The sequence below is a fragment of the Camelina sativa genome, chromosome 16 (assembly GCF_030686135.1).
Source record: "Camelina sativa cultivar CO46 ecotype springtype chromosome 16, ASM3068613v1".
Taxonomy (NCBI): domain Eukaryota; kingdom Viridiplantae; phylum Streptophyta; class Magnoliopsida; order Brassicales; family Brassicaceae; genus Camelina; species Camelina sativa.
The window spans coordinates 29439267-29464611 of record NC_141895.1 but is presented as its reverse complement, the minus strand read 5'-3'; the positions used below and the strand labels follow the sequence as shown (position 1 = coordinate 29464611).

Here is a 25345-nt window from a genome sequence, read left to right as displayed (position 1 = left end):
ATGTCTCAGTCTATTTAGATGACGGCACTAGAAGGCTTAACTCTGTTTTTTCCAGACTTGACATAACATCATTAGCTATTTCACAAACTATATGTATATAAGTTTTACATCTTTACTTAGTTAACTTGTGGACAGGTCAAATTTTGTTTCATTTGATTACCAAAATTTATATTTCTGTTCACAACCAAACCAAAGAAACGTGATAAAAGCATGATCCAAAGAAACGGCAATATCGTGGTTAAACAACCACTCTCTATCTTATAACAAGGCGTCCAAGATGATGAATTAATATATAATGTATTCAAAATACAAATATAGCCCTATCTTATCCATCTTTAGTCCCATATATATAAGTTTCCGTCTTGTTGCCTATTAGGTCTACAAAACATTGATATCAATCTCTCACTCTTTGTCTCTTAAATAATGAAGGTCTCTATCTCAGCCGTTCTCCTATTGTTTATGCTCCTTACCACAGGTTCATAATTCATATCATCATGATACATGTACATAAAAACTCATCAACATTATATATTTTGCGAGTAATCAACATATTTGATGTCACATAATATATGCTTGTGGTTGTGGATATGCCCATATGACGTTATTTATGTAGACGTATCACACATTCGAATAATCTATAACGTTAACCCATGTCTTGTAGGGATGGTCAGTCCAGTCACGGTGGAGGCACGGACGTGTGAAACGAGTAGCCAATTGTTCAATGGACTGTGTCTGAGCGCAAGCAATTGCGCCAATGTTTGCCACACTGAAGGTTTTTCAGATGGTGACTGCCGTGGTTTCCGTCGTCGTTGTATGTGCAACATACCCTGCTGAGTGTTGATTGATGATCTATTTATATATGATCATGAATTATTCTCAAAAAATAATCAATACTAATCTTTTCTATCTCTTCCATCATCTTCTGTTTTTTTTTAAGAATTAAATCTCCCTGTTGTTGTTTGATTAATAGTGGCTTTGTTATTCCGTAAAGAAAACCTTAGTAAAGTTGTAAAAAGAAAAAAATTAATTAGTGAAAGAAACAAAAACAAACTAAACATTGTTTAAAAATCGAAGCATGCTGAGTGTTTCCCAAACATAGTCGCCTTCATCTCGGATTCAGGTTGGAACCGCAAGGTGGCTTCTTCATGGCACCTAAACAGTGCCGGCCCTGACCTAAAGCTCATGAAGCAAGGGCTTTAGGCGCCAAATATTTTAAGTATTTTAGGGTAACAAATTTTAAATGTTCCTTTGGTGTAGTGGTTTCTTTTGTTTGATTTTCAGTCACTTGTGCTGGGTTCAAACCAGCCCCACGTTAAATACAACCGATCTTTTTCCTTATTTTGTCTAATCCAAAATATTCTTTTTATCTACATTTCCTTATATTAATTATACTAATGAACTAAATAATAATTAAAACAGCAATTGAACTAGTGAATAAAAAAATCCCCGTCTTTCCTTTTGGCCGTTCCTCTTCTTCTTCCAATATTATTGTCAATCTCTGCTTTCTCCCCCATGTATGTTTTCTTTTTCTTCTACAATCCTACGTTTTCTCTGTTTTCTTAAGTTTTTTTCTTTCTTCTTCAAAAAGAAAAAAACTTTGTAAGCAAAACGTCAGTCAAACTTAGCATATGGTGGATTCACAGATTCAAAGATTAAAGTGATTATACTAAATTTTCTATATAATCTCCGTAGATTGCTCACTACACTAACGATTTGTCTACTTGATGATGTGTTGTTTGGTGGATTGCTTGTGTTTTTGGTATATTATTTTATACTGAAATTTCATTTTTAAAGTTTAAAAAAAAAATTAGTTAGGATTAAGAAAAAATTAATTGGGATTAAGGGCATCATTTTCCGGTTCTGCTTTAGGCGTCGTAGACCTTCGGGCCGGCCCTGCACCTAAAGCCCATAAATTCTGCCCTATTTTTTCTGCAATCCGTAAGAAAAACCCGCGACCCGAAACGCACTTCCTTCTTCTCTTTGACATCTTCCGTTAAGTCTTTCCCAATCAATCCACTGATATCTTTATCAGAAACAACCGCTGAAACCCTAAGAAGCTGAGCCGATTGATATTGGAGACCGCTGTATCTGATTTTACGGAGGATTCAGTTAGTTCTAAAACATGAATAGAGAAAAAAGGAAAAAAAGAAAAAAAGGGTATTTTGCTTACTTTTGCCGGGATGAAGTAGCAATAGTAAAATTCTTGTAAAACAAGGAAGCTTGAACATCTCCGTTAAGACAAATATAGCTATCAGGAAGATTGTAAGGGACCCTTATCAACAAGTCCCACTTTGCACTAAGACGTGTCTATGTAATATTGAGCACCGTGAAATCCATAGAAGCTAATTCTATTTCCGGTCGCACCGGCGGCCGTGGGTCCAGATATCCGGGACTGAGGGGGTGTTTTTTTAGATAAACTATAAGACCAGCAAGTCCACCGGAGATCAAGGCTACAAACACAAAAAAACAGCAGAGCTTGGGACTACAACAGTTTTAGTTTTCAAAAGAAAAAAATTAGTAACTCATACGAAAGAAATTATATAAATTAAAAAGTATAATAACTATTAATCATACTATATTATATTTTCTAGAACTAGATTTTAGGATGATTAATCATTTAATTTGCTATAAGTTTATAAAGTTTAGAAGGTAATTCTTGATGATAATTGTAACTTGGAGACTCGATCAAGTTTTTGTAAAATTTTCTAAGATTTTAAAATGTTTTTATAAGGTTTTACAAAATATTTTAAAAGGCTTAAAGAACTTTTTATAAATTTTTTAAAAGTACTTATAGGATATTTATAAGATATTTTCACACATAAAAAGATAGTTTTTATATGCTTTTATAAAATTACACCCTTATACTCATATCTTAATTTTTTTAAGGGGCAGTATTTAAAATACAATTTAGATAAAGAAAAAATATTATTTTTGAAATTCCATCTTATTTCTACCACTAAAGCATAAAAACTTGGTCGACAAAAATAATTAAAAATATTTGTTCAAAAATAAACAAAATAAAATAAAATATAAAACACATGTCCCCTACGTTCACAAGTTTCCTCTTTCCTTAGCACAGTGTGTTTCTGACTTCTACGCCTCGGCGTTAGTATCCAGGAAGAGTCTGGACTGGAGGAAGAAGAAAGAAGAGATTTTGAGTTTAGGGTTTTGTTAGTGTTGTTGATTCGACTTAAGCTGCTATCAATGGCTTCCGTGTTGCTATTGCTTCTGGTGTTCGTGTTTGATCTCTTAGCTTTTGGTCTTGCTGTTGCTGCAGAGCAGCGTAGAACCACCGTCAGTTTCTCTCTCTCTACTTCTTCGAACATTGATTTGCTTTTGGGTTTTGTAAAATTCAATTAGTTTCATAGAAAGCTGAAAACTTTGGGAGGGATTTGACGAGATTAGAGATCAAATCAATCGAAACCATTTCTTGATTTTGTCCTGTTTCTGTGTTCATTGTGTTGATTTTTGTTTTTGCTGCAGTGGCAAGTTTCTAGAGAGTCAAGAGCTTTAAGCTACTGTGTGTATGATAAGGATATAGCAACAGGTCTCGGAGTTGGTTCTTTCTTGATCTTATTGGCGAGTCAGCTCTTAATCATGGTGGCCAGCAGATGTTTATGCTGTGGAAGAGCCTTGACACCAAGTAGATCTAGATCTTGGGCAGTGTTTCTCTTCATCACCACCTGGTAATATGCTCTTCTCTTCCCTGCTGAATCTTTCTTATGTTGTTGTCATATATGAATGTCATGGATTGGGATGATGGTTGTTTCAGGGTTTTCTTCTTCATAGCAGAAGTGTGTTTACTTGCTGGCTCTGTACGAAACGCTTACCATACAAAGTACCGTGTCTACTTTGGGAACACTTCTCCTTCTTGTCGATCACTGAGGAAAGGTGTGTTTGGGGCTGGAGCAGCATTCATAGTGCTCACAGGGATTGTCTCCGAGCTTTACTATGTGACCCTTTCGAGGGCCAAAGACTTTCAGCCTCCTAGAGATCCCGGTATCCGAATGAGTAGCCTGTAGTCTGTAGAACTTACCAGTTACCACCTGCTTTAGAATTAGAATATTTTTTTTGTTAGGATCATTGTTATTATCATCTTAGACCATTGTTAGAATTAGAAATTTGGTTGATTCAGAATTAGGCCATTGTTGTTGTGCTGTTATTGTCTGAATCAATGTGTTCTTGTTTTGTATATGAGACATACATTCAAGTTCTAAGCTTATGTAAATTATGTCTCTTTAGTATTTACTTGTTAGCCTCTGGTCACAGTGACTCAAGTCTAGTGCCTGCAAATTAGCACTAGACTTACAATTGTTGAAGCATAATCAAATCTGGCATCATAACAAATTTACATAACACATTTACATAAGTTGGTTATTTGATTGAGACACAAATTATTTTGTTTTACAGTTGTGTCTTTAGATCAAAGAGTCATGTCTGGCAGTTATCACACAACACAATGTTTGGGTTCATATAAGTATAAAGTAGTATAGATGGAGTCTTTGTAACACAACATAACAGAGTGTATACAATCAAGTTTTCAGATAAATAAAATTATTTACATTCATACTCTGTTTTTTCTTTCACTATCGTAAACACAAAACACACAACATCAACAACAATTGGTCGTTGTGACAAAAAACTAGGAAACCCAACTTTTCATCCGCATGAATCGCATGATATGCAAAACTGAACACATAATAAATAAGAAAAATATAAATACATATGCTACAATGGCTTTGGAGCGCGTCTAGTAAATAACCAAAAAAACCAGACTTTTGTTGTACAAGTTACAAAATACACATTGCCTATTTGTACGTCTCCTAAGAGTAGCAGATAGATCAGCAAATCTGTATGTCCTTCTTTCTCTCTCTCTCTCTCTCTCTCTCTCTTTTGTGAAAATTTACTTTACATGTTCTAAGTTAAAATGTAAAGAAGAAGAGTTACAAAAGATGCAAGAATGAGACATGAGTTGATGAATGATACTTCCTTCTTCAATCCTAAGTTTCTTACTCTCTCTGTTCCAAAGATGAACAGCAAATGTATTTTTACGTAAGTGCGCAAGCCTCTTCCGCAACCAAATAGCATCGGTCTCATTCGTGGGCGCTCTGTAGAATCCTTTGATTCTATTCCAATCCACCGGATAAAAAGCAGATGGTGGAAGAACAGAGAATCCCAAATCTGAAGATGGGGAGATGTTGATTCTTGCTATGACCCTCGAGACTAAGTATGGACCGTTGTGTCCCCATTTGTTACCGTTGAAGGTTCTCGAGAACTCGTCAATGAATCTCTTAAGCAAAGGATGGTTTTTGTCGAAGATGAGTACCGCGTTGTTGAGCCTGCTCCATTTTCTTGTGACTGCATCAACTGCTTGTGCTCCGATTACGTTGTGGAGATCGGTAAGAGGTTTGAGGATTATAACGTCTGTGTCTATGTAGATTCCACCGTATTTGTAGAGCAGGACTAATCTCAGCAGGTTGGAGAGGTTTTGCTCTAATGGAATCCCTCCTGGACTCAATGTTCCTTTCTTCAATCTTTCAAACCATTTCTCTGCTGATGTATCTTTGAAGATGTAAGCGAAGTCAGGTTTAATTGGAAGCACTTTAAGCCCTTTATCTATAAAGGGTTTCAAGATTAGGGTTCCTCTGTCACAGTCAAATGAGTTTGAGACCAAGATCAAACAGCTGTTTGGGTGAAACTTGAAGAGGCTCTCTATGGTGAATCGCTCTCGATCACCAAAAGACTCAATGGAGGAGATCCAGGTCATGAAGAAGAGTGACTCGCAAGAAGATTTGGACAAGAAAGACTTGACCCTCGTCTTGAATCTCTGTCTTGGTTTGACTTGTAAACGCTGTGTTATCGCAGAAGTTGAATCGATTCTTCTCTTGAATCTCCTTTTCCTTCTCTCCGTCCTCGTCGACGAATCATTCTGCCTCTGTACGAAACCTAAAGAGGTTTCTTTCACCACAAGCAACAATGAAGAGTCTGCCTCAGATAATGATGTTGATGCATGATGATGAAGAATCTGGTGTTGAATTGGTGATAGAGTGGCTTTAACAGGTGGGATTGTATCAAGATGAAAAGAGAAGACAGAGAAGCTGTTGTAGATTAAGAGAAGCATGAGAAGGAGACCGAGAAGAGACATGGGAAGACAACAAACAAAGGAGACGATAAATCTTTTTAATCTCTGCGATAACACAACTTGTTCTGTTCTTTTGCTCTGTTCCATCTTTTGATTTCTTCAGACAATGTTTGCAAAAGACAGACTTGTTCTGTAAGAGAATTTTCTTTTTTAGGCAAGAGGGTGTGTGAATTAATGTGATGATACATGTTTGTTTAGTAAGAAAATTTATTAAATTTATATTGTTTTTGGCATACAGATACATACATGTATCAATATTTTGAATTTATGAATGTAATTGTTTATTTAAAAATGGCGAAAGAGAAAGATCACCAATACAAAATAATATATAATATATAATAAGTGCAAAGACTTACTAAACTATCATTTAAAGAGTGTGGTTAGAGTTTTAGTTTTGATTGATGATCAAAGTTCTTGAAATAATTAGAAGTTTTGTGTTATGTTTTTTAGATAATATAATAAGGTAACTAGCTATTTAATACTTTAGTACAAGTAAAATTGTAAATTAGGACCAATCCCAATATATGTGTTAATCCTACCTACAAAAAATAAATAGATTTACATAAGCATTGCTATTATTAATCTGATTCCAAGACTTTGAGGGCCAAATATCATCAAATTTTATTAAAATCGTTTATATAACTAGTTATTGGCTTATTATTTTTCACTTTTAAGTTTTTACTAACGAAACCATATATAAGGTGACTATTTTTTAAGAAAAATGTCTGATTGTTGCTTATGAGCTATGACATATGCAAGATAGTTTCCAAGCATAACCATGACTTTAATCGGTTTCTTGAGCAATTGAAACACTAATTATTGACTGACCATATGCAATAATAAGTTTGGTGGTTGAAATGTATTTTAAAACTTGTCGTAATTTATATATTATATATGCATTAAAATGACAGATATTGGATTTATTGATAAGTCAACACTTCTCTTTGATTTGTGTTTGAGTAATTTGTTTTAATCGTCCACGATCCATACACGTACATTATCCAATATGAGCGTCAATTAGGATATTGCATAATCAATCACTTACAAAAATTAAAGTTACAAAATAATTAAAAATTAATGTTACAAAATTCGAAGTATTTGTTACATTTTATTAAAATTGTACAAAACAAAACTAAAAATAGTTGATTTTCTAGTTCCATGCAGTTATACACTAATCAGGAGAGTTCACACAAAGACGAGTACACAAAAATATATGAAGGATAAAAAAAACAAATTGATCTAAACATGTAGAAGAAGAAGAGAGTACAAAAGAAAGAAAAATATGAATTCAAGAACCAAGAAGCAGTCTCCAGAAGGTAATGAAACACTGAGACTTGAAAAAAAATCCATAAATCAGAGAAGACCTCTCCTTCTCTTGTAATCACTAACAGTTAAAGTAAGGCCATGTCTCTTGCCATCATTCTCAGCAACTCTGCAACCCACAGTTGCTTCAGTCAACTGTTTCCTCGCCATGAACGCTTTCTGTACTCCTTGAGGTCCTCCGTACTTATGTAACGCGGTTAGGGATACAGACAATTCAAAGTTATGAAGCTGATTGTGTTCTGTTCCTTGACCGATTGGAGCTCTTGTGTCTATTAGCTTTCCTGCCTCTGCAGCCGCTTCTAAAGCTGCTTCTATCGCTTCAGCACCTGCACCATTGGCCTCAACAGCTGTTGCAACCGCTGCCTCGTTCTCTGCTCCGTCTTTCCCCTTGTTTTTCCCGTTGTAGTAGTTCGATGATCGGGTCCATCTCCTTGAAAAAGGATCATATCCAGCTTCACCGGCTTTGAGACTAGCTGTTATTGATTTTACCTCGGATGCATTCTTGAAATTCTCGGCTCTGTTCTTCTTGTTCATCTCGGCAAGTTTGAGCGCTTTTGTATCTACCTCTTTCTTATTCCGTGATGCGTCAAGCTGTTTGATTTTCGTTTTGATCCTCTCTGCACCTGCTTCATCATTTTTGCTCTGTGCGATTTCCAACTCTTTTCTAAGCCGATCTTTCTCGGCCGCAACATTCATTGGCCTGATCGAGGCGGATTTTTTTTCCTGCAACATCTGTTTGACGGTTTCTGCAGAGTAAACGAAACTATTTATTCTTTGGATCGCCTCTTTCTTCTCCGCTATATCTTGCTTTGTGGGCATGCGACCATTTGTTCGCTCGACCTCTCTGATCCACTGCCTATACTCTTCCTCCAGCGGATGGCCATCTGAGATCATTGCCATCTGCCATCGAGCTGCCGAGGTTTCATTTCCCCAAATGACGTTAAGGTACTTATGCGTACTTTTGTTCTCTAGCTTGTAAGTCTTGTCTGGATCAGTTGCATCTACATTCCTCACCATGCACAGTCTGTAGATTGGACCACTTTTTGACCTACCGATCCCAACCCTAACAAAGCAGCCAACGATAACCTCTTCAAAGAAAGGCTCCATCAGCCATTTGGCAAGCTTAGACCGTCTGATGGTAATATCCCTAATATCCTCAAACGTAGGCATATCTGACCTGTCATCGTCACTATCCATTCCTGCATTCGAGCCTTCATCATCACTCTGCGACCTACTATCACTGTCACTTTGGCTGGAGTTACTCAAGTTGGAGGAAGCTAATGGTTTCCTCTTCAGTGATGAGAAATCTCGACTACCTGAACCACCTTTTGATGCATCTCTCAGATTCCTGAGAGCTGCAGGGTCCTGCTGCTTCTTACGCTTAGCCCTCAATTCGTTCAGGGCATCATCCTTTGCAGCGGCTCTGTCTGCAGATCTAGCAGATGAACGCACACCACGAGAGGCAGGAAGAGGCTGGGTCTCCTTTTTTGAAACAGGGGTCTTCTCGTTCTCCCTCTTCGATCTAAGTTTCTCAGTGAAGTTCTTATCACCTTTTTTATCAGCACGTTCAGCCAGAATCATCTCTCTCTGAAACTCTGTCATTCCAGCAAGCTTCTGCCGGTCTTCCTCATTCTTGTAAAGGTCATCCCCAAAATCAGATTCCTCGCTACTGTCACCTTCATGATCAGATGGTCCATCACCATAACCACCTTCATTTCGAGCAGCTCGGTCTTCTCTCTCTGCCTCCAACCTCTTCTTCAAAGGTACTTGAGACCCAGAAGGTTTCCTACTCGCAAAGCCACGATCTTCTTCATCAGAATCATCCCTCGAATCACTACTGCCATCCGAGTAAGAACCCTCGCGTCTCCTGGATGATGGAGGATGAGAATGACGGCTCCTCCCAGCTGAATTCGTTCTCCCAGCAGCTTCCAAAAGCAAGTTCTCTAAATCACCCATAGCTTCTAAAGAGGCTCCCGAGCGAGAGTTTCTTTACAGAGTTTATATGGTTTTCACTATCACCTGAAAATTATCAGAAGTTGACAGTTAGAATTTGAGACCTCACCAGCTAAATACACGAACAAAACAAGGAGAAAGTGAGAAAGTGTGTTGAGTAACCAGACTAACTTGAACTCAATTACTGAAAAAACCATCCTTTAGGTTCTAACCCTAGAGAAGCCATTAAAAGGGTTAAAAGAAAACTTTTCACCCAGTTAAGCTGCCTTGTATAAAAACTTCAATAGATAAAAGCTGCAAATAGGATTCATGTTCTGCTTGCTTATGTCGTAATCAGAGAGGATTTGGAGTAATGAACAAAAATATATTGAATCAGGTTAACGGTAAGGTCAAACGCCAAATCGTGATTTTGCGAAACCTACTCAGAGTTTCTGAGCTCAAATCTATCGAATTCAGAGCCTGAGAACGATTAACCATTCGTATGTGTCTCAAATTCGATTCGGTAAGGCCTATAACGAGAGAACCTAGAAGCCGTCACTCTTGATTTCGCGACGGAGAAAAGAAAAGGGAAAAAAGGGGGAAAGAGAGAAGAAATCAAAGAAGGAAGAGGGAAAAGTTGAAGGAGGACTCACTTTGGGATGAGACGGAGAAATCGCCGGAAAGTGTTGCAGAGATCGACGACGGGGGCGGCGAAAGCAGACGGGGAAGGGTTGGAAAAACAAACAAAAAGAGTATTTATTATTTTTTCAGATTGTCGAAGGAGCAGATGAAATCTAGAAGAAGAGAGAGAGAGCTTTACAATAATAATGAAAAAAAAAAAAAACGATATACATATATATAAATATTTTTTCCACTCAAAAATTTTCATTATATAATACAAAGTGGGATAGAAACATGAAATATGAAATGATTTTTTAAAATCTAAAGCCGACACAAAACAAAGATAACTCCGGAACCTTAAGCTTGATACGCAGGAAATGAAAACGACATGTAGTTTGAATTATATATATATATATATATATATATATTTCTAGATATTTTTATTAATCAAATTATTATTTTTACAATATTTAGTTAACTTAATCCCCATTAGTGAACATTGAAATCAACATCAAAAGATCATGGAGGATTAAAGTCAAAAGTTTCAAAATTAAGTCAAAATTTCCGATTTGAATTTTAGTATTTCTCAATATTTTAGCATATTTTTTTAAAAAAATGTTCAAAATTTTTGTTAATTATGGATTTTCACAATTTATTTAGCATAAATTTACAATAATCATGTAATATATTCTTTCTTTTTTTTTTGGACAAAGATCATGTAATGTATTCTAAAACAGTATTTTTCTTATATTTTCAAGAGAGGGGGAAAAGATCTAAATATTACATGTACTATGAAATTAGTCTCGTACAAGTTACACCAAATATTACATTATTTACATGTACTATTACATGTAGTATTTCCTCTTTCTTGAGTCCCGTTTCTAATTGCAAGTACCAGATTAGTTTCCCTTCTGTCGGAAAAGCAAGAACTGGTGAGGTCGGCTGGGCTTCCAAATTTCATGTACAACAGTTCTATCAGCTTCTTAAAAACGGAAGACCTCTTGAGTTTTACGAGTTATATGAACCAATTCGACTAAGATATCTTTTCTATTGAAAGAAGCCTCGTGGTCCAATATTTGATAATCTTGATTTTTGAATATCAAAGAAATGTGATGAGATAAGACTCTCATGAAGCATGTTATTTTTATATATCTTTTTCTTCTTTCTTTGTATGACAAAAGTACAAAAGAATGGGACGTGCATTACAAATCCAAGCCGAACCAGAGAAGCTAAAACCTCTAAAGAAATCTCTAAGATACTCTATTTGTACTATCTATATATTATACATGGAACATTATCATTTGTGTGATCACTAACTATAAGTGTGGAGCAAACCCAATGTGTTGCACAAGCTGTACAGTGAAAGGAACACGAAGATATCGCCTGTTTTTTTTTTCTTTTTGTTCGTCCTATGGCAATTTGCACGACTCGATAACTTCCATAACTGCTTTATGCGTTTCCGGAGGAATCATGTCCAGTGTTGTATGAAACGCCTAACATGGACAAGTACGTGGTCGCATCAAAAGGTTTCAGTCTGCATACCACATCGATTTCTAAGACTGATAAAGAAAGAGTTTAGAGACACGTACCACAAATCTATCCAACACCGGTACCAGAATTGCCAGGCTGCGCTTTGGGAGATAATCTCTGATTGCATTGCGTATACTTCTACTGCTAACAATAAGAGATTATGTTACAACTTTTTCTGAGAACTAGATTACTTAAAAGGCAAAACAAAGATATGGATAAATAACCTTGCTGTGGATAGAAATGCAAGTAAAAGGGCAGAATATGCCTCCACGATCATCTTTTCCGCTTCCTTTTCGCTTTCTAAGACAGCTTCTTCATCATCCTGACATATTACGAAGGGGCAGGTTTAACTCTATAAGACATACTTTCTTTTAAGGGACTTTCAAAATCGATAAGAATACAATGATTAGATACTAACCAAAGTAAAAGTACTTGTTTCTTCTATGGTGTCTACGGATCCTTGATTGGTGAGAAAGATTGAGCATAAAAGAGGAATCATGTCTTGTTCACTCACTTGCAACCCTTCTGGATTGGTGATCGGAACACTAGCTGCCGCGAGCCTAGACCTACAAAAAAGTAATAACTGGTTAGCCAAGACTTCTGAAGACATAAGGTAAGAGTCAGATCATATATAGAAAGATGAAATCAAGAGTTTTCCAATGTGCATAGAACTATAGAAGACAACCAGTGACTATGTTTTCCCAAAAGAGTAGAGAGTTTGGTACCTGTTTATTCCGTCTTTTTCCACCAAGTTGACCAGTAACCCCAAAATGGCAACAAGGAATTCTAGTTCCTGGTCTGTGAGATGTTTCTCTTTCTTGTGGCATGACCCCGGTATTTCCAACTCACTCAAAAGGGGAGATCTGGTGAAGGAAGGAAAATGTTCAGCAATTAATTCAGCCATACTCTCCAGTCCTCTGCAGGCAGCAACTTGCCGACAACCAACGGAGTTATCATTTGTTAAGTTCATTAACACCTGAGAATATGTTCATAGTATCAGAAAGTAGCAAGGGATCACATGATATACCCACATATCTAAACAGATTAGCATAAAAGGTGAGATTCCATTCTGTTCCAAAATTAATTCCATTCCAGCTGCAGAACTTATGTTACAGAACAGAAAAAATACTGTTAAGAAGATTCTTACCTTCACGGCTGTTAAAAGGCAATCAGATATAAGACAGAGACATCCTTTATCAATTTCATATGTTGAAGAAGGTTGTTCTGTTACATGGCGATCTCTATCACTTGATTCTTCCTGAGAATTGAACCCATGGTTTGATTCCTCCTGGCTCGAGAAAAGCTGATGAGAGCGTTCATCCTTCTTATCTCTATAGCGTCCTTTCCTCTTTTGAGCTTTAGATTTCTTTTGTTTTTCGGAAGGTCCTGACTCTTCCAAATCAAATGAAAAAGGATCTTGACTATCCTCCAAGGATGTAAAGTTTTCAACTTTTTTACAATTGGGTTCTCCAATTTGAATATTCCTCGCATTGCTTCTGGAAATGCCACTACCCAATGAGGCTAATCTACTTGAGAACGACCCAGTGTTGGAACCAGCTCTTGTCGTTAGCTTGCAGGGATCATTTATTGATATTACACTTAATTGAGACTCCGACTTTGGTGTCGCTGAGCAACCTAACAGGAATGCAGAGTGAGGTCTCTCCGATACACTTGCACTTCTTATGGAACTACAGCTAGTGACAGAGCAAGTATCTGAACTAATTCTGATAACCTCCATGTTAACTGCAGAAAAAAGATGTGGTTGGACAGAGAGTAACATACAAAGAAACAGAGAATTGATAGAGAGACAAAAGTAACGAGAGGTGGAGATGCGTTTGTGGCCATCAGAATGGGATACCTTTACAATCTGCTCTTGAAATAGTCTCACGATTAACACCATTTAAACCGTGAGGGCGAGGATGCTTTTTGTTCCCAAGAGCACGTAACTGAAGATCTGGTGTAAACAGTTGAACCAACCATCAGAAATAAATTGTCTAATAGATGATAACATGGGAGGAAGTCATGGTAAGTTGGTAACAATGTAACATATCCAAAACAAAGCATTGTGTACCTGAAAGTATCTTGATGACACTTATCATTAGCTCCGTGAAAGACAGTCGGAGTCCATGAGAACCCATATTTCTATTATATCCGAGTAAATGATTCTGAAAGAAATAATATATGAAGTTACTTTTCCAGGTGCAGAACTAATCAATACAAGCTAACTTGAGGCTAGGAATCCAAAATACATAAAGCTACCTGGTTCTCTGTGCTGAGGAACGTCGCATTCTCCATGATTTTTAGACATTTCAGGAGCAACATCAGACTCTGCTTATTCAAGTCATCTTTTATATCCTCGACAGAGAATATGTCATGTTCCAACCAGCTCTGCAAACAAAATATGCATTAGAAACTCTTATTAAATACAATTGCAAAGGCCCAGTAACCATTGACAACTTAAGTACACAGTCTTTGCCACCACTAAGACAGAAATCTTTCTTGTCCCCAACAAAAGTATTCTGACTAGTGACAGTAACATTAAACTGTTTTACAACAAAATACGAATTCTCTTTAGATATATTTAGCAAGGTACATGTAAAGAACCGGCTACACATTTGTTAAAGAGAATCACTGGAAGCAAATAATCTTGTCGTAGGATCTACAACCGGCTACACATTTGTTAAACTGAATCACTGGAAGCAAATAATCCAGTTTAACAGAGAACCGGCTACACATTTGTGCAACGATTTTCAGAAAAAAAAATTGGAATCAGATAAAATATGATCCTGAAGATAACCGAACAATTAAAAAGCTAGCAATCTACGACACTTTACAGAAGTTATTGACATCCTACAAAGAAACAAATGAAAAAAAAATGAAACAAATAGGTCCACACCTCCATTACAGCGTGACAATCCATTACAACGTCAAAGACTGCATCAAGCCCTCCAAGTTCTCGCAGTTTCTCCTTGAACATTCCTCGAGTTTTTTTCACAGAGGTATCTGGATAAGGAAGAACAATATAAATAATTAGGAAGAAACAATATAGATCAATTATAATCTTGTCTTAGGATCTACAACCGGCTACACATTTGTTAAACTGAATCACTGGAAGCAAATAATCACAGCAGATAACATGACTTTTCAATTTCTATAACCCTATAGAATACACCAGATGCCTTTAAGAAGTCAGCTAGTCAATGTTTCCAACAAAACAGACAACAAGTTCAAGTACCTTCAAAAGAGATTTTGGACAAGCACGCCTTCTCCATCATCAACAAAGCTAGCCATTTTGAACTTAGCTCAGGCCTCATCCTTTCAATTTTATAGCTATCAATCAATCTCAACTCCTTGCAATTAACAAGAATGTCCTGTGCTCTAGACAGTATATCACAGGAGCTTGAATCATCCATATTGGCTGCATCACACACTGCATCAGCATCCTTGATTATTGATAAGATCCTAGATCCTATATTTCGAGGCTTCCCTTTAGTACTGACGGGAACCACAGGTCTCAACAGCTTTATCAAAAAATTGATGGAGTTGGATGACTCCATAGAGTGGCCATCTTGACCCTAGAATCATGAAAGTAAAACGGTAAACAAGCTAAAAATTGCACTGCAGAAAGAGAAAAGAACATCACAAGCATAATATTCACAATGCAAGTAATGTGCAGGTCACTTACATCAGCAGTTAGCACAAAGAAAAGGGTAGCTGCAGCAAGATTGCTTGGTATGTCATCAAGGCTGAGACCCAAAATCGCATCAATTATGGATTGTGAGATCCTGAAACAACCAACTCCCAGGAAAATAGGGGAAATTTTTTTGTGAGATACCACAATGCTCATTGTTAAGGACATCTCATCTACTGTTCCAAAACAAATCGACTAGCCAATGATAAATTCTAGACCTTTTGACAAATTTTACAGGTTCCAAAATCAGCTTCTACCTATACATACCCTAATAACCTTCATCAATCTGGACGATCATTACTACCCAAAACGCAGAAAGCTCAAACAAATCTCTAAACACGAAACCCACAACCAAATTCAGAAACTTTCAAATACAAAGTAAATAAAGAAAGCTTACGTACCCTAAAGCTCTCAAAGACCGTCGCTGATGTTTGAATTCGAAATTCGAGAGAAGAGACGACAGAGCAGCTCTTCTGGTCCTAACTTGATGTCCTTTCTTTAACCCATCAAGCGCGAACTTAACCTCGTCTTCATTCTCCATTAACTCGCCAAACTCTTGCGCTGGCTCCATCAAACTCGAAGTCAAACCAAACCCTCCACCACCGTTCCTCCTGGGTCTCTTAGCCCTCTTCTGATTAAAATCATCGTCCGAAAAATTGGATCTTGAAGAATAATTCCAGAGACAGGACGACTCTTGAGTGGGGAATTCAAGTGGCTCCGTATCTGGAGACGAAGATGAAGAAAGATACTCCGCCTGAGATGAAACGGCGTCGTTTAAAGAGTCGGAATAGGTCCTTAACATCCCCGGTTTGCGTCGTCTGTACGTTCGCTCCGTCATCGCCGAGAAAGCTTCGTTCGAACTTTTCTCTCCTTGGCGCAGACTTTAGGTGACAAAACCGGCGTAAGGGTATTTTCGGTATTGAACATTAATCGTATTTAAAAATTAAAGTTATAAGGTGTTACGTACTGACCGCATAGCGCAGTGGATTAGCGCGTCTGACTTCGGATCAGAAGGTCGTGGGTTCGACTCCCACTGTGGTCGCTTTTTTATATAGTTTCCTTCTTTTTTTTTAGGGTTTGAGAGATAATAAAAATTGAAACTTTTTTCGTTTTTGGGCTTCTTCTTCTTCTCTTTCGAGGAGGAATCGAGAAAACGAGAGACATGGCTTCTTCTTCTATTTCTCTGAAAAGAAGAGAGCAACCAACTACGCGAGATGGAGATCAGCTTATCGTCACTCCTTTGGGAGCCGGAAGCGAAGTGGGTCGTTCCTGTGTTTACATGTCCTTTAGAGGCAAAAACATTCTGGTGTGTGTTTCGTTTCTTTCTCTCCCCGTTTTTTCTTCTAATGTGTGTTTGATTTGGTGTTGTTGGGAGCAGGGCATGTCTTATTGTTGTGTTGTTGATTCTTGGTTGTGTTTTTGTGCAGTTTGATTGTGGGATTCATCCTGCCTACTCGGGCATGGCTGCGTTGCCTTACTTTGATGAGATTGATCCTTCCACCATTGATGTCCTCTTGATTACTCAGTATGTTTACTTCTTCTTCTTCTTGCTCTTTAATCAGTTGAAAAGGTTTAGTGTCTTGGTTTGAGTGGATTGAGAAATTGATGTAGATTTGGGAATGTTTATATAATTGTTTCTCATGTAAAGAGATAAAATTGGGAGGCTACTAAAGCAAATCTTCAAACTTTTAAGCTTTTTAGTACAAAAAAAAAACAGAAGCTTTGATGTGTAGTGGAAACCTTCCTTGGATTAGTTTAAAGCTAATAGATGTGTTTGTTTGTCTACTTGAACAAATTTGTAATTCCGTTCTTCTTCTGATTTAGTTTGGTGAGAGGTTTTTTTAGTATAAGATAACAAACCATGGGTTGATGCTTTTGGTTGCAGCTTTCATATAGATCATGCAGCATCGCTACCTTATTTTCTGGAGAAGGTTTGTTTCTCTGTCCGAATGATTTTGTTGTGTTGATGTGTTAAAATATAGCTGGGAACTAATTCAGGTTATTGATGTTTGATTAGACGACATTCAATGGGCGGGTTTTCATGACACATGCAACAAAGGCCATCTACAAGCTGTTGCTTACAGATTATGTAAAAGTGAGCAAAGTGTCAGTGGAAGATATGTTGTTCGATGAACAAGACATCAACAAGTCCATGGACAAAATTGAGGTTAGTCCTGCATTGTATCATATGACTATGTTTATACTTTAATCACTCCATTTGGTTTGGGATAAGTTCAAAAGATATTAGATCATTCATGGTTGAGTTAAAGTTTATGTTTGATTCCTCTCTAGGTAATTGATTTCCATCAAACGGTTGAAGTAAACGGCATAAAGTTCTGGTGTTACACGGCAGGCCATGTTTTGGGTGCAGCCATGTTTATGGTAGATATAGCTGGTGTCCGGATCCTCTACACAGGTGATTATTCACGTGAGGAAGACCGACATCTGAGAGCAGCTGAGCTTCCTCAGTTCTCCCCTGACATATGCATCATTGAATCCACATCCGGTGTCCAGCTTCATCAGTCTCGTCATATTCGTGAGAAACGCTTCACTGATGTAATCCATTCAACGGTGGCTCAGGGAGGACGTGTGCTGATCCCGGCTTTTGCACTGGGCCGTGCACAGGAACTTCTCTTGATTTTAGATGAATACTGGGCGAACCACCCAGATCTAAACAATATCCCAATCTACTATGCATCACCGCTCGCCAAAAAGTGTATGGCAGTTTACCAAACCTACATATTATCTATGAACGACAGGATCCGCAACCAGTTTGCAAATTCTAATCCGTTTGTGTTCAAGCACATTTCTCCATTAAACAGCATCGATGATTTTAGCGATGTCGGTCCATGTGTGGTTATGGCTACTCCTGGAGGTCTTCAAAGTGGTCTCTCAAGGCAACTCTTTGACAGCTGGTGTTCAGATAAGAAAAATGCTTGTATTATACCTGGTTACATGGTGGAAGGTACACTGGCGAAGACGATAATAAATGAACCGAAGGAGGTGACTCTTATGAATGGACTTACTGCTCCTCTCAACATGCAAGTGCACTATATCTCATTCTCTGCTCACGCAGATTACGCGCAGACGAGCACGTTCTTGAAAGAGCTCATGCCTCCTAACATCATACTTGTTCACGGTGAAGCTAACGAGATGATGAGGCTCAAACAGAAGCTCTTCACGGAGTTTCCTGATGGAAACACAAGGATCATGACCCCGAAGAACTGTGAGTCTGTTGAAATGTACTTTAACTCTGAGAAACTGGCGAAAACCATTGGGAGATTGGCTGAAAAGACACCTGATGTTGGCGATTCAGTGAGTGGGATTCTGGTGAAGAAAGGGTTCACTTATCAGATAATGGCACCTGATGAACTCCATGTTTTCTCACAGCTATCAACAGCGACCGTAACTCAGCGGATAACAATTCCGTTTGCAGGAGCTTTTGGTGTTATAAAACATCGCCTCGAGAAAATTTTCGAGAGCGTGGAATCTTCAACAGATGAGGAATCGGGGCTTCCGGCACTGATAGTACATGAAAGAGTAACGGTTAAACAAGAATCAGAGAAGCACATCTCGCTGCAGTGGTCATCAGATCCGATAAGCGACATGGTTTCAGACTCCATTGTAGCTCTGGTTCTCAACATCAGCCGCGAAGTCCCCAAGATCGTTGTGGAAGAAGAAGATGTTGTGAAATCCGAGGAAGAGAATGGGAAGAAAGTTGAGAAAGTGATATACGCGCTTCTCGTGTCGCTCTTCGGGGATGTGAAACTAGGAGAGAACGGGAAACTGGTGATCAGGGTCGATGGCAATGTGGCGCAGCTTGATAAAGAGAGTGGAGAGGTAGAGAGTGAGCATTCAGGTCTTAAGGAAAGAGTAAGAGTAGCTTTTGAGCGGATTCGGAGCGCTGTGAAACCAATCCCTCTCTCAGCTTCTTCTTAGTTGTTTTTTTTTAATAAAGTCATCGTTGAGGTTTCTTTTAATCATCTAATGATATTTATGTTTCCAAGTTTACTAATGGTGATGATTAAGTGTAATGGATGTTGTTAAGAACGTGTTTTATAAAACTTTCAGCTTTTCTGAGTTTAATGTGATGATGATTTAACTCTAAATGGATGTTATCAAGTAAGGAGTTTTATAAGACTCTGTCACATAGTTCAGATTCGATGTGAACTATGCTCAGACCATCCCAGACCGAGTTTTTCATCAGTTCACTTGTGAACTATGCTCTACACAGTAACACAGGCATGGCCTTCTTGCTTACAGTATCTTTTTTTTTTTTTCCATGCTCCTAGTTTAGCTTATACCTCTGCAAATTGAAGTACTAGTAACAAGTGTACAAATATTTTGAATTTCTGATTGGCTCTTTTTTTTAGGAGTTTTGCAATGCACATAGTATTTATTGAAGGAACAGAGAAAGTAGCATTATAAGATGAGAATACATATTACTCTTTCCCTCCCTGCCAAATTTTACAAGTTCTCTATCATTTAGTGTATTCATGTTTTCTCATATCTTCTTTCTTCCTGTGCTAGTGATTCAAAATTGATGCTCTCATGATTATTTTATGTACCAGAGATTCAAAAATGAATAAAATAAAACCAAAGGCTGAGGAGTTGATGCAACGAAAACATAAAATATTGATATTGAGACAGGGAGAAGCTAGTACTTTGGGAAACAAAGATTGCTGAGCAATCAGCAGTGGAAGCTTTCAGGAAAAGATTGCCATTCTTGAGGTTTATGAAAAGGTATCTAATGAAAACTCTAGACTATTACTACCATTTGGTTAGAGAAAGAGGATTTCAAGTCTTAGGTGTTTATCACTTTTGTTCGTACTTCACGGAATTCTGTCAAGGAGATTAAGGAACAACCTCATTCATTTTGGTGTATAGTGGATGAGAATGAATCCAAGGTGGACACTATCTAGATCGAGATTTGATTCTATGTTGATACTTGGAAAATGTTGTAACTTTTTTATGTTGACGAGGGAGAATCGAACTCGTGACCTCAAACACAAAAACAAAAACGTAAAAGCACCACTAGACTATCGAACTTCTTAATTGTTAAATACAAAGATGTATAAAAGCCACAAAAAAAAAAAAAAAACATGTGAATAAAAATATCATTCGCGGTGCTTTTTGCAATCTTCTTTCAATATATCTGTGTGGATTGATGATGTTTCTGTAAAAACTCCCAGAAGAAGGAGAAGAAATCGCACAATTCGAAAATCGATGTCGACGAAATCTTTCAGTATAATTATAATAAGCAGGTAGATAGTTTCGTACGAAAAGATAGTGCATCGGAGGAGGAGATCAGAAAAATTATGGATCCGGAGCAGACGTTTATTAGGGTTCAGGAGAGGTTTTCGCAGATCTTAACGCCTAGGATTAGAGGTTTCTTAGAGTATACTTATCTCTTCGTCGCGATCACTCTGTTCTGTATCCTCGTTGTTATGCACGCCAATTATGTTCAGCAGGTGAAATTTTTTGACTCTCTTTCGATTTTGATTTTTTCCCATTCTTTTGTATGTGCAGAACGATTCGAAAATCTAGCTTTAGGTTTATCGGACAGGTTTAGGTCCTTTTATACTGTTATACTACAATTTGAAGAGGATGATGGTAGCAGTTTTCATTGGGTTTTCTGTGTTTATGTCACTACATTAATGTGAAAATTCTGGAGCTAAAGCTTTCGAAGATGTTGGGATGATCCTTGGTTAGGATTCTACTGTTTGTACCTGGAAATATCCATGGAGAGTTTCATGTAGCCTCTCCTAAGCTTCTCTTATCTGACCTTTATTGTTTCTCTCTAACTTATTTCGTTAATCTTTTTTCTTTTTCTTGGAAAGCCTGGTTGTTCAAGCGAGCTGACTGGATTTGAGTTAACTGAAGCAGAGCTTATGCAAATTAAGGTATGTAGCTTATCCGTTTTGATACTAGCTTGTGTAACTAGTGGATATTTCTAGATTTTCCAGGCCCATGAGCTTGTTTCTTCCTCATTGCAAGAATTAGGCTACTCATACTTTGAAAGTCTCTTTCTTGAAATCAGTTGACAATAAATATATAAATTTCATCCTTGATTGTCTAATTTACTGATTTCTCTGGTATATAGATAACAAGTGCAGGGTTGTGGTCACGTAATGATGAGAGTACTGCTGCCAATGTTCCTCAAGTTGTGGCTACAACTGATAGTTTAGAAGTCTCAAAGACTGATCAAGGTGATTTGTTTATGTTTAGGAGTAGGCTGTGGTTAAATTTGATTTGGATAGACTGCATGTAGGAGCGCAATAAATGTGTAGTTTGCAGGGACTGATACTGCCTTTTTTTGCAATCATGCAGAAAGCTCTACCAATGAAGAGAACGCTGACGAGATATTTGTAAAAGTTGATAAGGAAGAACCCCGCAGTAGTTTCTCAGTGTCTGCAAAAGAGACTGTCAAAGCAGTTATTCTTCGCTTTCTCAAAAAGTGTTATAGGCGCATTTCTTTTGTTTTACAGCATACAGCACGGATCCTCAGAGGTTTTCGAAAAATATGGGTGAGTTGTCTTTTAAATGACTTAGAATATGTTACATTTCCTCCCGTTTCTCAAATTCTGACTTAGATAGTGCTTATGGCTGTCATATATATATAGATGTTGTACCTCCTATGCGAGATTTCTGTTGGATGTTTTTGGTATATCTCTTTTAAAGCATGGTTCTTACGCTGCATTCTTTTGATCGGAAATATATGTTACTGAAAATTTGAAGTGGCATGTGACTCAATCGATGGGGTGTGTAATTTTTTCAGTAGTTTTTCACTTTATTTTGTGAGAAAAATGGACTTAGCTTTTTAAAAATATATATATTTTGGTGCCACATTACTTAGGTCATCTGATGGGTTACAATCCTGATTATTTGTATTTTTACGAAAACAAATTATTTTGCTCTTCAAATTTAAATGCAGAACATCATCGCCGTACCGTTGAATCTTGATGTACCCAAATTGTTGCATGTACTGTATATGGATAGAGTCAACTACTATGCAGGTAAAAGCCACTATATTTTATATTTACTCTGGTTTTGTTCTTCATCATCTGAATGAACCTATCACTCTCAGCCTATATTGACCGTTTACACAAATGTAAAATTGAATCTGAATACATACCTTTCCTTGTGAAAAGCATTTCTTGTTTTAGATACGCAAGCTGCTATGTAAAAACTCTGTCATGGGCCCCCTTCTTAATAAGCTTTCTACAATTTTTCATTTAAGAAGGTTTAGTTATTAGATGAGTAAAATCACACAGGTTTGGCTTTTCACTCTGCTTTGGGTAGGGAGATGTCTGCATGAACTTCTATGTTTCAATTTGTTTGTTGATTTTTTTTCCAGTTCAATGGCTTGAGGAAAGAACCCAAGAGTTTGAGCCAACATATCTATATACCATGGAAAAGGTAAACATTATGCTCTCAAGAATTTAAAGATGACAAGTGGAACATGCTTGAGCATCTTAATAATGAAGATGTGAAAAATGAGGAATTCGTCAGTTCAATTTCTGGTTCGGTCTTAGAATTGCTTTGGTTTACTTCCATATAGGGTTACTTTTTGCTGCCTGATGAAGCAAAGTCACGGCATAACATTCGTACTGCAAATGTCAGCATATCGGCACGCCATCCTTGCTTTGGCAACAGGTAATATTCATGTTATTGGCCCTCAGTTTTGAAACAGTTAATTGAATGGTAGGGCTGTATCCTAATGATAAGCTTAAGCTTCTTAAAATTGGATTACTTTTGCAGGTGGCAGCAACTTCTTATAAACAGAGTTGTAGGATATGATACTATTATAATGAATAGCTTACAGAACTCTGCTGGTCAAGGTAGGTATTAGCTGTTTTTCCTGTTAATAATGTCCACGCATTTTTCACAATTTGTGTGTCTTTTCCTTCGGGGCCTTTGATTCCACAACTATATGTTTGCCTTTGCTGTTGTATCTTGTGTGCAAACTGCTTCTTTCTAAAAGGTCACGCTATCACTAAACAGAGGTTGTCTATTTATCTCTTATTGGTACTTCAGTAAAGTTATCCTTTAATAATTCTTATCGGAGATTAGTGTGCTGTTATCAATTGGTTCATGCATGACTATGCAAAATGTAAAATAACCAGTTTTGTTGTTGGTAGCTATTACATGATTTTCATCTGTTCTTCTCAGACTGCTCATGTCCCTTTAACTGTTTATATCTATGTGCTGTTGTGAAAGATGCTGTTTTCCCTTTATATGACTGCCAACTTCCTCCATGACAGGTTATCTATACAACTACCAGACAAGAGAATTTTATAATCTTAGTTACTCCCAAGAACTTACTGAAGGTTCTGCGCAATTCGGAGGTTTGTCATGTTCTGTCTTGTGAACTCCATATGTTAAAAAAAAAGTTCCCTTGCATCTCGCATCTATTGAGTATGAGTGCTATATAAGACTGTAAGATCTCACTAAGGCTGCTGTATTAGCTCTTGCAACTTTGTTTATCTGTAGTTCAGTGTAAGCATTTGCTTTAAATTATTGAGTAATATTATTATTCCGGGGTGCATGCAGATTACTTGGTGACGAAATGTGGTGTGCTTATGATGTCACTTTTTGTGTTTTTCACAACCACAATGTCTGTGTCATTCACACTGCGGGAGACACAAACTCGCATGTTGAAGTTCACAGGTTCGTCTTTCTTCTATTCTAATAGCTGATGGTTTGTTATCTTTGCTTCTCAACAATCATATTTGTTTCGATCTAAATTTGTTGCAGTGCAGCTTCAACACCATGCCCAGCATCGGTTACCAACATTTCAATTGATCTTCGTTCACGTGATTGAATCGCTTGTTTTTGTCCCGGTATGCATACACATACCTCGTTCGAATATTTCAGAGGGTTCCTTGCCGGACATAATATATCTATTTGAAATTGCAGATTATGATTGGGATTCTGTTCTTCCTGTTTGAGTTTTACGACGATCAGCTATTGGCTTTCATGGTTCTAGTTCTCGTCTGGCTATGCGAATTATTCACCCTGATAAGGTTTTGGTTTCCTCTTTTGCCTCAGTCATCTGTATTTCCACTATCAAGCTCCATCTTTGAAGTTTATTTTTACCTGTTCAATGGAATAGTAGTAATAAAGTCTTTTCCTTGCAGTGTCAGGACACCAATATCGATGAAGTTCTTCCCGCGTTTCTTTTTACTATACTTCTTGGTGTTCCATATATATTTCTTCTCGTATGCATATGGTAAGAACTTGGGTTTAACCTTATATTTTGTCTATTTAAGTACTGAAAGTTCAGACGTGTTCACTTACTGGGAAACTCTCAACAGGCTTTTCTTATCTCGCCCTAATGACAACCGCTGCATTCATGCAACACTTAATTCTGTACTTCTGGAACCGTTTTGAGGTAAGCATGTGATTCCAACAACTCGAATATTGGCCAGATCCAGAGAAGATAAGCTTCAATTAAAAGTTTATATCTCACAAAAATCACAGGTACCAGCACTTCAGAGATTCCTCCAAAGCCGACAGTCACACCTTCAGCAACACCCAGACTTCCACATCACTTCCTCAACAATCCTAGCGTCGACTGTTCACATCACAAGGCTAAACAGAACGACAAGAAACCGAGCTCCATCTGGTCCAAACAACACAACCACCACAAACCCAAACACTGAAGCAAGATCTCCAACAGGGGACGGAGGAGTCGAGAATCCAACGCAACGTCAAGGGCACCAAGTAGAGAATGCAGCAAACACCAACCCCGCAGAGCCTAACCCACAACAACCAGGCGCGATGAGTTCATTCAGCTCAATGCTACTCTGGATATTAGGCGGTGCTTCGTCAGAAGGACTAAACTCGTTTCTTTCGATGTTTAGAGATGTGAGAGATGAAGATGAAGCTCAAGTGTTTGCAGATACTACTACTACTTCGACTCAAAACCCTCATCATGATCCTCTTTTAGTTGAATAAAGTGTATTCCTTTGTTTGCTGTATATTTGTTTTTTTTCTTCTTATTTTGCTTGCATAGTCCACTGGCCAGAGAGACAAACTTTTGGGAATATTAAACAAGGTAAACAAAAATTGGTAAAAAAACGGGAAAAGAACAAACAAAGTTA

The 25345-nt window shown here is 37.6% G+C and overlaps 7 protein-coding genes, 1 non-coding gene and 1 pseudogene across 9 annotated transcripts; 5 read left to right on the top strand and 4 right to left on the bottom strand.

The window, feature by feature from the left end:
- Positions 1-316: 316 nt before the first annotated feature.
- On the top strand, positions 317-1050 carry LOC109129612 (defensin-like protein 5). The gene is made up of 2 exons (XM_019238070.2): positions 317-475; positions 662-1050. Exons 1-2 carry the CDS (start codon positions 424-426, stop codon positions 832-834), a joined length of 225 nt encoding a protein of 74 aa, XP_019093615.1. The 5' UTR covers positions 317-423; the 3' UTR covers positions 835-1050.
- An 11-nt stretch (positions 1051-1061) lies between these two features.
- Positions 1062-2869, bottom strand: LOC147926084 (uncharacterized; annotated as a pseudogene).
- Positions 2870-3047: 178 nt separating this feature from the next.
- LOC104752774 (uncharacterized) lies at positions 3048-4248 on the top strand. The gene is made up of 3 exons (XM_010475006.3): positions 3048-3294; positions 3484-3686; positions 3773-4248. The coding sequence occupies exons 1-3, from the start codon at positions 3205-3207 to the stop codon at positions 4020-4022; spliced, it is 543 nt and encodes a 180-aa protein (XP_010473308.1). The 5' UTR covers positions 3048-3204; the 3' UTR covers positions 4023-4248.
- A 510-nt stretch (positions 4249-4758) lies between these two features.
- LOC104752773 (uncharacterized) lies at positions 4759-6373 on the bottom strand. The gene has a single exon (XM_010475005.2). The coding sequence runs from the start codon at positions 6227-6229 to the stop codon at positions 4904-4906; it is 1326 nt and encodes a 441-aa protein (XP_010473307.1). The 5' UTR covers positions 6230-6373; the 3' UTR covers positions 4759-4903.
- An 857-nt stretch (positions 6374-7230) lies between these two features.
- Positions 7231-10390, bottom strand: LOC104752772 (protein RTF1 homolog). Its single transcript, XM_010475004.3, has 2 exons — positions 10051-10390; positions 7231-9484 (listed from the first exon to the last, which is right to left on the bottom strand). The coding sequence occupies exon 2, from the start codon at positions 9419-9421 to the stop codon at positions 7496-7498; it is 1926 nt and encodes a 641-aa protein (XP_010473306.1). The 5' UTR covers positions 9422-9484; positions 10051-10390; the 3' UTR covers positions 7231-7495.
- A 741-nt stretch (positions 10391-11131) lies between these two features.
- LOC104752771 (wings apart-like protein 2) lies at positions 11132-16164 on the bottom strand. The gene is made up of 13 exons (XM_087492162.1): positions 15641-16164; positions 15234-15333; positions 14784-15123; positions 14445-14551; positions 13808-13936; positions 13620-13713; positions 13407-13502; positions 12696-13291; positions 12274-12524; positions 11967-12114; positions 11773-11870; positions 11608-11689; positions 11132-11511 (listed from the first exon to the last, which is right to left on the bottom strand). Exons 1-13 carry the CDS (start codon positions 16075-16077, stop codon positions 11428-11430), a joined length of 2562 nt encoding a protein of 853 aa, XP_087348288.1. The 5' UTR covers positions 16078-16164; the 3' UTR covers positions 11132-11427.
- A 43-nt stretch (positions 16165-16207) lies between these two features.
- TRNAR-UCG (transfer RNA arginine (anticodon UCG)) lies at positions 16208-16281 on the top strand. The gene has a single exon. It is a non-coding gene; the product is annotated as a tRNA-Arg (tRNA).
- On the top strand, positions 16219-19348 carry LOC104752770 (cleavage and polyadenylation specificity factor subunit 3-I). Its single transcript, XM_010475002.3, has 5 exons — positions 16219-16545; positions 16667-16764; positions 17125-17170; positions 17257-17406; positions 17532-19348. Exons 1-5 carry the CDS (start codon positions 16402-16404, stop codon positions 19176-19178), a joined length of 2085 nt encoding a protein of 694 aa, XP_010473304.1. The 5' UTR covers positions 16219-16401; the 3' UTR covers positions 19179-19348.
- Positions 19349-20292: 944 nt separating this feature from the next.
- Positions 20293-25322, top strand: LOC104752769 (membralin-like protein At1g60995). 2 transcript variants are annotated; one of them, XR_015584877.1, is made up of 15 exons: positions 20293-20710; positions 21080-21142; positions 21343-21448; positions 21570-21766; positions 22174-22255; positions 22597-22658; positions 22801-22895; positions 23001-23080; positions 23504-23587; positions 23793-23909; positions 24002-24082; positions 24159-24265; positions 24380-24471; positions 24557-24633; positions 24723-25322. XR_015584877.1 is itself a non-coding variant. In XM_010475001.3 (15 exons), the coding sequence occupies exons 1-15, from the start codon at positions 20558-20560 to the stop codon at positions 25197-25199; spliced, it is 1878 nt and encodes a 625-aa protein (XP_010473303.2). In that variant the 5' UTR covers positions 20293-20557; the 3' UTR covers positions 25200-25322. The 2 variants fall into 2 exon arrangements, 1 of the variants encoding a protein (XP_010473303.2); XM_010475001.3 differs by having other exon boundaries at positions 23997-24082.
- The last annotated feature ends 23 nt before the right edge of the window (positions 25323-25345 follow it).